This window comes from Neoarius graeffei, chromosome 20, assembly GCF_027579695.1.
Source record: "Neoarius graeffei isolate fNeoGra1 chromosome 20, fNeoGra1.pri, whole genome shotgun sequence".
NCBI classification, from domain to species: Eukaryota; Metazoa; Chordata; class Actinopteri; order Siluriformes; family Ariidae; genus Neoarius; species Neoarius graeffei.
Window position 1 is genome coordinate 58,648,900 of NC_083588.1, and position 13,023 is coordinate 58,661,922.

A 13,023-nucleotide genomic window follows, 5' to 3' on the forward strand; every position below is an offset into this window, starting at 1 on the left:
GTGGTGCACTGTTCTACTATGCAGTGACACCTGAACAAATATGACCTTCATGGAAGAGTCATCAGAAGAAAACCGTTCCTGCGTCCTAGCCACAAAATTCAGCGTCTGAAGTTTGCAAATGAACATCTAAATAAGCCTGATGCATTTTGGAAACAAGTCCTGTGGACTGATGAAATCAAAATAGAACTTTTTGGCCACAGTGTGCAAAGGTATGTTTGGAGAAAAAAGGGTGCCAAATTCCAGGAAAAGAACACCTCTCCAACTCTGAAGCATGGGTGTGGATCGATCATGCTTTGGGGTTGTGTTGCAGCCAGTGGCACAGGGCACATTTCATTGGTCGAGGGAAGCACGGATTCGAATAAATACCAGCAAACTCTGGAAGCAAACATCACACCATCTGTAAAAACGTTGAAGTTAAAAAGAGGATGGGTCCTACAATAAGACGATGATCCAAAACACACCTCAAAATCTCCAATGGAATACCTCAAGAGGCCCAAGCTGAAGGTTTTGCCCGGGCCTTCACAGTCCCCTGACCTAAACATCATTGAAAATCTGTGGATAGATCTCAAAAGAGCAGTGCGTGCAAGACAGCCCAAGAAACTTGTAGAACTGGAAGCCTTTTGCAAGGACGAATGTGTGAAAATCCCCCAGGTAAGAACTGAAAGATTATTAGCCGGCTACAAAAAGTGTTTACAAGCTGTGATACTTGCCAAAGCGGGTGTTACTAGGTACTAACCATGCAGGGTGCCCAAACCTTTGCTTCAGGCCCTTTTCCTTTTTTGTCGTTTTGAAAATGGAAAAGATGAAAATAAAACATTTGTTTTTGCTTAAAATATAAAGGGAATGAGTCATCTTTAACTTTATGCCTTTTGGAGATCATTTCATTTTGCTTAACTGTTCACAGTAGCAGCAATTTTGACCAGGGGTGCCCAAACTTTTGCATACCACTGTACATATTAGACTGGAAGCAAAGGACCGCATACTGGATGATAAGCGAGTTAAAGTGGATCCCACAGGCTTTGCCCACGGAAATATTACGGGCATTTTAAAAAAAAAAAAAAAAAAAAAAAAAAAAAAGGTTTTAGCTTTACTGAGGTGGAAAAGTCGCTCTGTCGACGAATGACTTAAAAAAAAAATAAAGTTCGAGACACTATTTAATTCTCTCGTTTATAAATGTTAACGGTAGGGATGAAGGTCACATGTTTCATTGCTACATCTTGATCTAAACATCAGCCAAGCTGCCAGAAGCACGACAGACCGTTTGGACAGGCGAGGAGATGAAAACGTTCTCAATTTCATGAACGAAAAGTAAAAGTCAAATCAAAACAGCACGGCCCTGAGGAAGATCAAGCTCTCGCTTATCTTAAGATGCGTGACGGAATATCGAACGTCAAATTTCTTCGTCATGACGTGGATTTCGTGCTCTTTTCTTTCATCTGAAAGACAACCTTGCACTTTGGGGATTGAATATTTATATTGGTTTCGGTTGACGGGAAGAGATTTTTAATTTTCAGAACTTTGTTTCAAATGTCTGCGTGTACGGCATTTCTTTTCTGAATCAAATATTTAAAAAAAAAAAAAAAAAGTAATGCCTTATTACTTAAAGGAACAGTCCACCGTACTTCCATAATGAAATATGCTCTTATCTGAATTGAGACGAGCTGCTCCGTACCTCTCCGAGCTTTGCACGACCTCCCAGTCAGTCAGACGCGCTGTCACTCCTGTTAGCAATGTAGCTAGGCTCAGCATGGCCAATGGTATTTTTTGGGGCTGTAGTTAGATGCGACCAAACTCTTCCGCGTTTTTCCTGTTTACATAGGTTTATATGACCAGTGATATGAAACAAGTTCAGTTACACAAATTGAAACGTAGCGATTTTCTATGCTATGGAAAGTCCGCACTATAATGACAGGCGTACTAACACCTTCTGCGCGCTTCGGCAGTGCATTGATATCTGAGCTCTGTATGAATGCGCTGCCGAAGCAATGAAAGAAATGGAAAAAAAAAAAAAAGTGAGCAGCTCAGAGAGGACAAGTACGGAAGCCGAGAGAAGCCTCGTCTCGTCTCGTCTTCTTCCGCTTATCCAGGACCGGGTCGCGGAGGCAGCAGTCTAAGCATGGAAGCCCAAACTTCCCTTTCCCCAGACACCTCGGCCAGCTCCTCGGGAAGAACACCGAGGCGTTCCCAGGCCAGCCGAGAGACATAGTCCCTCCAGCGTGTCCTGGGTCTTCCCCGGGGCCTCCTCCCGGGGGGACATGCCTGGAACACCTCCCCAGGGAGGCGTCCAGGAGGCATCCGAAAAAGATGCCTGAGCCACCTCAGCTGGTTCCTCTCGATGTGGAGGAGCAGCGGCTCTACTCCGAGCTCCTCCCGAGTGACTGTGCTTCTCACCCTATCTCTAAGGGAGCGCCCAGCCACCCTGCGAAGGAAAAACTCATTTCAGCCGCTTGTATCCGCGATCTTGTTCTTTCTGTCATTACCCAAAGCTCATGACCATAGGTTCATAGGTTCCATGTTGACCTCCAGGACTCCTGAGGCAGCCGACGGGTATCGGCAGGCCAGGTGTGCTGCAGCTCGGGCAGTTGCGGAGGCAAAAACTCGGAACTGGGAGGAGTTCGGGGAGGCCATGGAGAAGGACTATCGGTCGGCCTCGAAGAAATTCTGGCAAACCGTCCGGCGCCTCAGGAGGGGGAAGCAGTACTCTGCCAACACTGTTTACAGTGCGGGTGGGGAGCTGTTGACCTCGACTGGGGACACTGTCGGGCGGTGGAAGGAATACTTTGAGGATCTCCTCAATCCCACCGTCATGTCTTCCACTGAGGAGACTGAGAGAAGCCCTTCATATAAATCCTTTTTTTTTTATTCACCTTGTTATCCCGAGATAACGACATAATTAATTCAGGATCTCGAGAAAACAACACAACTAACTCGAGATCTCGAGAAAACAAAATTATTTCATGATCTCGAGTAAACAGCTGAGAAATGGTTCATTCAGGGGTGCCAAGAGACTTGTGATATGCTGACTTTGGGGCTATTTCTCATTCTGTATAGACGCAACTTTGGTCATTAGAATGTCTGGAATAATCGATCACCTAATAAGGCAATATTTTGATCAGGGGTTGACACAGGAGAGATTGCATTACCGTATTTTCTGGACTATAGAGTGCACCTGTATATAAGCCGCATCCACTCTATTTTAAAAAAAAAAAAAAAAAAAAAAAAAAAAGATATACAAGCCGCACCGGGCTATAAGCCGCAGATATCCATGTTGATATTTACTGCATGTACAGAACGATTTTGTACTGTAAATGTACATGTATGTACCTGAACAGATTCTTTCCGAACAGTGCCTTTTAACACGGCAGCAACTTTGCTGATTAAAACGGAACAGAACCAAGAGAAAATAACCGGTATTTATTTACCTTCATTTCTCCTGTGTTTGAAACCACAAGTCACTTTAATCATCTTCGCTGGATTTGAAAATAATTACCAGTTAGTAATTTGTCGTGCGTGTTCTATCTGCTAAAGATCTGCTAATTCTTCTTTGCATTGATTTTTCGTCTATCTTATTTTTGATTCTACTTCTGGTTAGAGCGCCCCTAGCGGTGGAAGAAAAATCCACAGAATAGCCGCACCTTTGTATAAGCCGCATGGTTCAAAACCTAGGAAAAAAGTAGCGGCTTATAGTCCAGAAAATACGGCAAGTCTTTTAATAAGGGATAATTTCTAAATTAGTCCGCGGCACCTCCGCAGAAGACTGGCCCGGCTTCGTCTCTACCGACGGAGATACAGTGATCCAGCTGAGATCATGAAATAATTGTTTTGTTTTCTCGAGATCTCGAATTAGTTGTGTTGTTTTCTCGAGATCCTGAATTAATTATGTCGTTATCTCGGGATAACAAGGTGAATTTAAAAAAAAAAAAAAAAAGGATTATATGAAGGGCCTCTCGCGGCTTCCGTACACAAGCGTTTCCGTGCACTTTAAACGTAACTATAACTGGATAACTATCACTGGCATGTTGTTCTTTAATTAAAAGCACAAGCGAACGTTGCCCAATAAGCAGAGTCTAATCCATCTCTCTGACTGCAGTTTGTCAGCTCTCAAAAACACTCAAAGTGGAAGATGTTACAGGAAAAACTAGTAAATACATTTTCATTTTTTGTGAACGTGTCTATAGAACAACATAATGAGCTGTCCAGGTCTCTATATTCTCTCTCCCACACACACACACACACACACCCCTATGGTGAAGTGGATCAGCAAATTTCACCCGTACAGCAAAATCAAAACAGGAATCCACGATACTGTAGATCTACAATAGAAGGATGAAACGGGAATTGAAATGACGAGCTACAGAAGCAGATTCTCAAAAGGGAGGAAAAAAACCCACAGCAAACAAACGAAGCATCACTGCACCACATCACGCCAGCTCCTCTTCCTCCCAACACACACCGTGTTGTACAATTCAGTCAAAACTCATCTCAGAGTTCAGAGTCACTTCAGCATGAGGCGAGATTTTAATTAAGACCGTAGGTGAAATACGTAAACGGATTTGAAACGAGGGGCGGCGACGTCACCCTTACAGCCGTGTCCTTCTCAGATACCGGGATTGGATTTTGTCAAGGTTACATGTTTAATCTTGACTTGCAAGAAACGAAGTGCGCTCCCAAGCAAGCGACACCCGAGAGCAGTTCGATTCTGCGAGCACTGAGACACACCTGTGAACATTTTACTCCACGCTCATGTTCATACCTTTATATTATACGGACATGAGGGTTTTCTAGAAAAATTTAGTATATGAGGGCGCTCACCACGGCAAGGGAGTGAAGCAACCGGGGGGGGGGGATGGTGCCGGTTGTCCGTCCCCTCCCCTCCGCCGTGCGAAGGCTTTGAAAAATTGAGGCTCCAATGGGACATTCTGAGGCTATCTGAGAGGGAAATTGTAACAAATTGTTTGTCAACATTGAAAAAGAAAGTAGTAATCTTATTCTGCCCCGGACAGTCTTTGGCTTTCTTCCGTTTCGTGCCGCAGGATGACGTCTTTAAATGCCCAAGTGTCAACAAAAACAACTCGCGAACTACTTCTGTCAAAAACTCCCGCGCCGGTGGGTGAAAGGTCATTCAGTCTCGGGAAATCTCGCTCTACAAGTCAGCCGACCTTGTATGTAACCCATGTCAAATCTCGCGAGAGCAGCCACGACAAGTAAACAACATGGTGTCTCAGTCTGGAAAACGCCAATTCGGATTGTTTTTGCACCGTCTGGCGGTGTATCTCCTATGATTGGAATATTTTTGGAGTAATTATAACATATTTGATGATCAGACATATTGTCACATGGTGTTGCTGGGATGTTTTCACGGAGAAAAGATCGTTTTGAGAAAGATTGCATGTTGTGCAGTAGCATATAAGTGCATGGCCTGAGTGTGATTCGGGGTTCAAGCGGCATTTCGGTAAGAGGGCGCAGCGCCCCTGTTCCCCGGTTTAGACGAAAGCCTGTGGGAAATACACCACTTGTGTTTGTCACTCGTGAAGAAATCAATGAATTGTTTTGATAAATTTGGGTACTTTTTGTTTGTGAATGTGTTGATATAATTAAAAAAAAAAAAAATTGGCTTGAAGATATAAAAGTTTATCTTCTTGTGTTGAAAAACTTGCATTTTTTTTTTACATGATATATCGCGACTCTGAGTAACGTTTAAATATTGGCATTATTATTATTAATAATAATATACATTCCTTTCGGGTGTTCAATGCGTCTTTCTCTTTAAAAATTCTCTCTAAATCTGCCGTATTTAATGAAGCAAACCTGGCAGCCATGTTTGTTTCCAAATTGTCCCAGTCGCTCGCTCGCGCGCAAGTTCTACATCTCTGACGTGTGACGTCATGTTGTCTTGACAACCATGCAATATCGTAACCCATATTCAACGCTCATTCTCCATTGGGTAGAGTGATGTAATACATGTAGGATAAGCGATATGCTAACAATATTACATGCGTTTTTATTCCATTGAGAGAAAAAAAAAAAAAAAAAAGTGTCCTGTATGGATAATAATTCCTGATATTTCACTCCCAGTGTTTTCCTGGTGACCGGACACGAACCGGTTCAAAATTAAAATTCTTTTGATTAACTTGCGCATTTTTTTTTTGGTGGGTGTGTCCATAAAAGAACATTACATAGTAGTGCGAAGATATGAACGCTACGCATGCGCTCAATTCAAAGCCGTAAAGATGTTATCAGGTTATTTATGCTGTAGGAAGACGCTCGACTTCCTCCTCTTGATATTTTGTCATGGTTAGTTGGTTAGTCTATATCGCGGTCATTTCGTATTGTGTTTATTAGTGCGACGCTGTACACTCGGCTTACGTCACGTCGTGTTACGTGGTCTTGGATACGGTTAACAGAATAAACGAATGTGGTATCAAATCCGCCCAAGTATCGGCATCTAGAGCACCGAGTCGCTGCAAGAAGTAGGAGAAGAAGTAGGGCAGCAGTAACCTGACTCAACTGCTGTTTGTATGTAAATCATAAAGAGAGTCACTTTGAATCTGTGCACGTTTCATTTAGCAATGTTTTACATGGTCACAAAAAATATATATATATCTCTTTTGTAGTCGGGAAAGTAGTGAGAGAGGATTCTTTAGCATGAACGTAAATCTTCTAGAAGGAATAAAAATGAATGTACTCGCAAGACCTAATATTTAAAACGTGCTTTTTAGACACGACAGGTCATGTAATACATTTCATAATAACGAGCATGTAGCTCATCTCAAATTATTATTTTAAAAACCCACACTACAAATATACTAACAATTTAATTGTTAAAATTGAAAAACTCTTAAGCCTAGGTCACAACCGGACGTGCGATTTTTGGCGTTTCCCAAATCGCTGCGTTTTTTTTGTTCGTGGAGAAAGACGCGCGTTGGCCCCAAGTTTGTCTTGCAACCTGAAAAAAAAAAAAAAAAAAATACCGTATTTTCTGGACTATAAGCCGCTACTTTTTTCCTAGGTTTTGAACCATGCGGCTTATACAAAGGTGCGGCTATTCTGTGGATTTTTCTTCCACCGCTAGGGGCGCTCTAACCGGAAGTAGAATCAAAAATAAGATAGACGAAAAATCAATGCAAAGAAGAATTAGCAGATCTTTAGCAGATAGAACACGCACGACAAATTACTAACTGGTAATTATTTTCAAATCCAGCGAAGATGATTAAAGTGACTTGTGGTTTCAAACACAGGAGAAATGAAGGTAAATAAATACCGGTTATTTTCTCTTGGCTCTGTTCCGTTTTAATCAGCAAAGCTGCTGCCGTGTTAAAAGGCACTGTTCGGAAAGAATCTGTTCAGATACATACATGTACATTTACAGTACAAAATCGTTCTGTACATGCAGTAAATATCTAATTTTTCAACATGGATATCTGCGGCTTATAGCCCGGTGCGGCTTGTATATCTTTTTTTAAATTTTTTTTTAAAATAGAGCGGATGCGGCTTATATACAGGTGCGCTCTATAGTCCAGAAAATACGGTAAGCACCCGTAGAGTTTGTTTAACATGACAAAGAACCTCTGCGGCCGGTCTGCGGCTCGAAAATCAGCACGTCACACGCGTGCCCTCCGTGCGTTTCTTGCGGTTTTTGCACGTAGACCGGCCGTAGGAGCACGTACGGCCGGTTGTGACCGAGGCGTTAGATGCCTAAATTACTTTTGTGAATTTTTAAATATTTGAGATCACTATTCAATTTGCTGCGTTATGAGCCCGGCACCGCAGTGCTCTTAACGTGTGATAATTCTACATATTCTATCCATATTCACTGGATATGAGCAATCGCATGCTCCGATTGGCTACTTCACTACTCGGCTATGACCTCGTATACCGCGAGTAGAGAAAAACAAAACGGCGGAGCATGTTACTGAACCAACCGAGGATGAAATAAAAAAAAAAAAAACTCTACTCAAAAACAAAACCAAAAACGGAATAAAAAAAGTATTTGATTGTAAGAACATCTTTAATTTTTCAAGAATTATTATTATTGATGCATTTTTCACAAATCGCTCCTGTCATTTCACTGGTTTGTTTACATTCTAAGTGAAAATGATTGTCGGACAAGTTTTTCCATTTATCGAATTTGCAAAAAAAAAAAAAGCTCCGTTTCTCAAAATCCAGTGAATGTTGATAGAATAAAACAGTTATTCCACTCAATCCGGTCGTACACGGCTTAGACCATCAGCTCATGTCCGAGTCGATTTCGTGGAACAATTTAAATATCCTTCTTCTATTTGTAACAGCATTGAGATTTTATATAATAAACTTTAAGAATAAATTCTTATTAATCATTAAATGCCAATTGATCAGACTCTACTGCTTCTCAGATCTGACATGCTGTACCGCTACATTTTAGTTTATAATCTTTATTAAAAAAAAAAGTTTAAACTACTCAGCAGCGGCGAGTTTCAGCTTTTCATTCCAAATTAGAAACAATTCACTTCAGCAGAACGAATACAAAGTGTGCATAACATACTGGCGAAGTTGAACTCGATGACCTCCGAGCTCAAAATTAGCGTCGAACAGGAAGCAGGGTAAAACGAGGATTATGGTACGTTCTCATTCAGCCTCCCTCGATCGTCAGTCAGCAGCGTTTGTGTTTATGGTAAGGACTGTGTGTGATCTACAGCATCTATAGGAATGTGTGGATTGGTCCCCATCAGGAGTGTATATCATATTAAACGATGCTTTTGAACAGAAGTTTTGCCCGTTTATAATAAGGCTCAGTTTGTTACGTTACGTGTTGAATGCTGTAAAAAGGTTTGGTGTTTGCTATGCTGGTTTCTGTAATATTCCTCCCGTACTATTGCTGTGCCTACAAAAGAAAAATCAGGGAAACAAAACGACTTCACAGTGTTTGAGTGGAGCCACTGACGAGTGGAACCTAAGAGAACATTCATGACCCGTGCAATACACACACCTATACGTACACACGCTGCTCTTGGCTATGTTCTAGAGAATGGACAGGTAGAAGGCGTTGATATAGGTAGCTGTGTATCAGACCACACACACACACACACACACGGCTCACTGTGGCTTCCCAAGCAGGTTGGACAGGAAGCTGGATCCCGCTGTTCTGTTCTGGCTGCTTCCTCTCACCCCTGAGCCCCCTAAAGGATCCATCTGGTTGAGCTCGGACTGATCCAGCAGCTCAAAGTCGTCGTGGTCCTGATCCGGGTCCAAGTCCAGCTCTGAGCTTGACTGTTTCCTGTATCCGCGCGGCGCCTGTACAGCCCCCGAGAGCGCCGCCTGGATCATGTTGCTGGCCAGGATGCCTGCGAGATCACCGGTGAAGTCAGAGGTCACGTTGAGCGAGAGGTCGGTGTCGAGGTCGTCCTGGTCCGAGTCCAGGTCCAGCAGAGCGGAGGAGGTGGACGCGCGAGTGCCAGAGACGCTGACTGAGGCTAAGCTGGGCAGCCCGAGGCTGGGATCATCGTCGTCCTCCATCAGCGTGGCGTCTGGGTTTATAGACGGGAAGTCTGGGAGGTCCTGCGCAAAGGACTCCTCTGGGTCACTGTGCCTGTCGAGTTCTAAAGGAAAAAAAAAAAAAAACATGAAGGTTTTAGTGAAATAACAAAATCAGGGATAAAAGGCGCATGGACACATTTTTGGCCAATCAGATTCAAATAAAGACCAGACAGACAGAGACACGGTCTCACCTTCTGAGCCCTCGGTGAGAGGAGTCTGTCCCCTGGACAGGTTAAAGGTGCCATTTTCTGCGTACGAGACTTCTGCATCCGAGTGCTCGGAATCCGTCATGGCTAATTCCTTAGCAACCGCTGTTTCATCAAACTACAGGACGAGGGGGGGAAAAAAATAAATATACATCCAGACCATATTAGCTGTAATCCATTTTTAAACACGCGACCATAGACAGAGATGAAAGTGAAAGCAAAGTAAAGTGGAGCAAAGAAAAAAAAAAAAAAAAACCCTGTAATATTGGGGGCGACGGGGCCACGTCCCCCGAAAATATTTTAATAACACCACGCAAAACTTGCATTCTAGTGCATTTTAGTACTTATTTTCACTAAAACAAGTTATAACTTTTAAGCCTTTTTCTTTCATGTACATTAATGATTAACATGTCACAAATATTAAGTTTAATTCCCCTAGTTAATGAGTAATTTTCAGGAGTGCATTTAGAAAACGAGGTGATTTTCCTGCTACACAGTTCATTACTTTGAAAGGGGGAAAAAAAAAAAAAAAAAAAAAAAAAAAGACAGTTGAAGGTAAACTCAGCAAAATCCCAAACCAGTGCTGTTAAAAAGTAAAGGTCTGGTAGAGTTTCTAAAGCGTTCAGGTTTCAATGTTGGGGACGTTGAGGCTCGTTTATCAATCTTTCAGTAGAGTTGTGCGTTTGCAGAAGCTAAAGTGAACTAAACATTTCCAATTCAGATTTATGCCAGTTGAAGCCAATTGTTTACATTAGTTCATATTGTCTGTAAATTTAAACACCAATGAAAACCAAATTTCTCATGTAAATCAGGGGCGTAGCGAGGATTTTTCAGGGTGTGTGTGTGTGTGTGTGTGTGTGTGTGTGTGTGTGTGTGTGTGTGTGTGTCTGTCTCACACACACTGACTGGCAGCCTGAGTGCATTATGTAACAAAAAATAAAATTACCATTGCTAGTTTTAGGCAGCTTAGAAACCGGCTCCTCCATTATTGCTGTTTCTTCCACGTTTTCTAGAAACGGCACCAAAACTTGGCTTCGAAGCCACAAAATGCAACTTTGATGGAAAAAAAATTTTATATTGCTGACCTCTCTTCACGTCGAAAGAAGGAGGAAAGTTTCGCTTGTTTTGACCTGGCGAATTAACAACACAAGAGGAAATACTCGTAATTCGCAACTAAAAAGACTGCAGCTACACCGGCAGCTTGAACATGCTTTCTAGTGCGATTGTGTTGCGCTTGCGCAGAACGGTGTCAGTCCTGCGCGCCTAAGCTCGTGCACCTGAAGGCGCGCCGTTAACAAAGAACACCTGTCTTTAATCAACGAACTATGTTTGGGCTATTTAAGGACCGCGCCCATGCAAGGACAATGCGAAGTATTATACCGCGTCTAGAAACGCGAAAAATCCGAAAAATAAAATTTCTCCATTTGGAAAACCGGAGATTTTCAAGAGTTTTGTCAAATATCCGGATTTCCGGGTAAATCCGGAAGACTTTCATCCCTGATAGATCTCGTTCACAGCACTGTATTTTAAACAAAATCAGCAACCAAAATACTCCAAGCCCTGATGCTGTTCACAAGAGATGAGGTGAGTATAACTGATGAGATGTATTTATTTTTTTCGCAGTCCAAATCCTGCGCTCTGATTGGCTGGCGAGTGGGTCTGTATCCTATGGTACAGACCCCGGTTACAGACCTCTGGCGACTCGCTCGTTCACAACAACAAACATAGTAGCATTTTTTGTCAACATATACACACACACACACATACATACATTATATATATATATATATATATATATATATATATATATACACACACACACACATATATATATATATATATATATATATGGCGGCACGGTGGTGTAGTGGTTAGCGCTGTCGCCTCACAGCAAGAAGGTCCTGGGTTCGAGCCCCGGGGCCGGCGAGGGCCTTTCTGTGTGGAGTTTGCATGTTCTCCCCGTGGGTTTCCTCCGGGTGCTCCGGTTTCCCCCACAGTCCAAAGACATGCAGGTTAGGTTAACTGGTGACTCTAAATTGACCGTAGGTGTGAATGTGAGTGTGAATGGTTGTCTGTGTCTATGTGTCAGCCCTGTGATGACCTGGCGACTTGTCCAGGGTGTACCCCGCCTTTCGCCCGTAGTCAGCTGGGATAGGCTCCAGCTTGCCTGCGACCCTGTAGAAGGATAAAGCGGCTAGAGATAATGAATGAATGAATGAATGAATGAATATATATATATATATATATATATATATATATATATATATATATATATATATATATATATATATATATATATATTTTAAATAAATGATTTATTTAAAAGATTATCAAAAATCTTAAATTTTTGCCAGCATTTCTCAGGAGAATAGCATTAATTTTACAGCATGGATAGCGATAACGACAGTCTTCACAGCGGAAGCGAGTTTTACTACCCTGAGGAAGAAGAAATAAAAGAAAACATTTCAGGAGAAAGCTAAAAACCTCTAACTGTTGCTAACGCCGAGCAAAAACACGCCTGAATCCTGAATGACTCAATTTTGTATAAACAGGGGACTACATAGGCAGCAAAATGTAGTTTTTTTCCTGCCATGGAAGTGCACTTGTATACCGAGGAGGAAGCAATTTGCATCACAGCTGTGAATGAGGATTCAAAATGGAGGCTCGGCTCGGTTTTCCCTTTCAGGCGCTCTCGTTTTCTGTTAGAATCTGGTAAAGAAAAAATATATATATATTATTTACCAGCTTAAGGTCGGTCCGTATGGTGAAATACCGTGACCTCGGCCTTGAATACTGACCTCGGCCCAGAGGGCCTTGCTCAGTACTTTCAAGACCTCAGGTCACGGTATTTCACAATACAGACCTCCCAGCTGGTAAATTTTTTAGTGCTGTCAAAGTTAACGCGATAACGCGATCTCAATTTATCGCGATTAAAAAAAAAAAAAAAATAGTGCCGTTAATGCAAATTCTAATTTGGCCCTGCGAGTCACCCGTAGTTCCTGTTGACGCTTGTCGCACGCTGCTTCAATAAGAGTACGTGTGAGTGATGGAGAAAGGCACAGACATATAAACATCCTCGCCGCCATATTGGATGGGGCAAAGTGGAGATTCTTCAACTGTCTCTGGTATAGCGTTTAGACAGTAGCCGAGAATAAAGATGCCTCATTCATGTGCTGTGTTTAACTGTACCAACAGGTTTACCATCCAAACAAGATCACATGGGATTACTTTTCACAGGTGAGACTGGAAAAATACTTTTCAATACTGTTCCTTCGCTCTTCAGTCTCCCAGCTCATAAGAGTTA

General features: G+C 42.2%; 1 protein-coding gene across 2 annotated transcripts in view; it reads right to left on the reverse strand.

Moving 5' to 3' along the window:
- Positions 1-7,028: 7,028 nt before the first annotated feature.
- Positions 7,029-13,023, reverse strand: part of retreg3 (reticulophagy regulator family member 3) — a 34,395-nt gene continuing 28,400 nt past the window's right edge. For both annotated transcript variants that reach the window (XM_060902073.1, XM_060902072.1), the window contains 2 exons: positions 9,705-9,837; positions 7,029-9,575 (listed from right to left, as the gene is read on the reverse strand). In XM_060902073.1, coding sequence (XP_060758056.1) covers positions 9,073-9,575; positions 9,705-9,837 — 636 coding nt within the window. In that variant the 3' untranslated portion in view covers positions 7,029-9,072. The remainder of the gene's footprint in view (positions 9,576-9,704; positions 9,838-13,023) is intronic.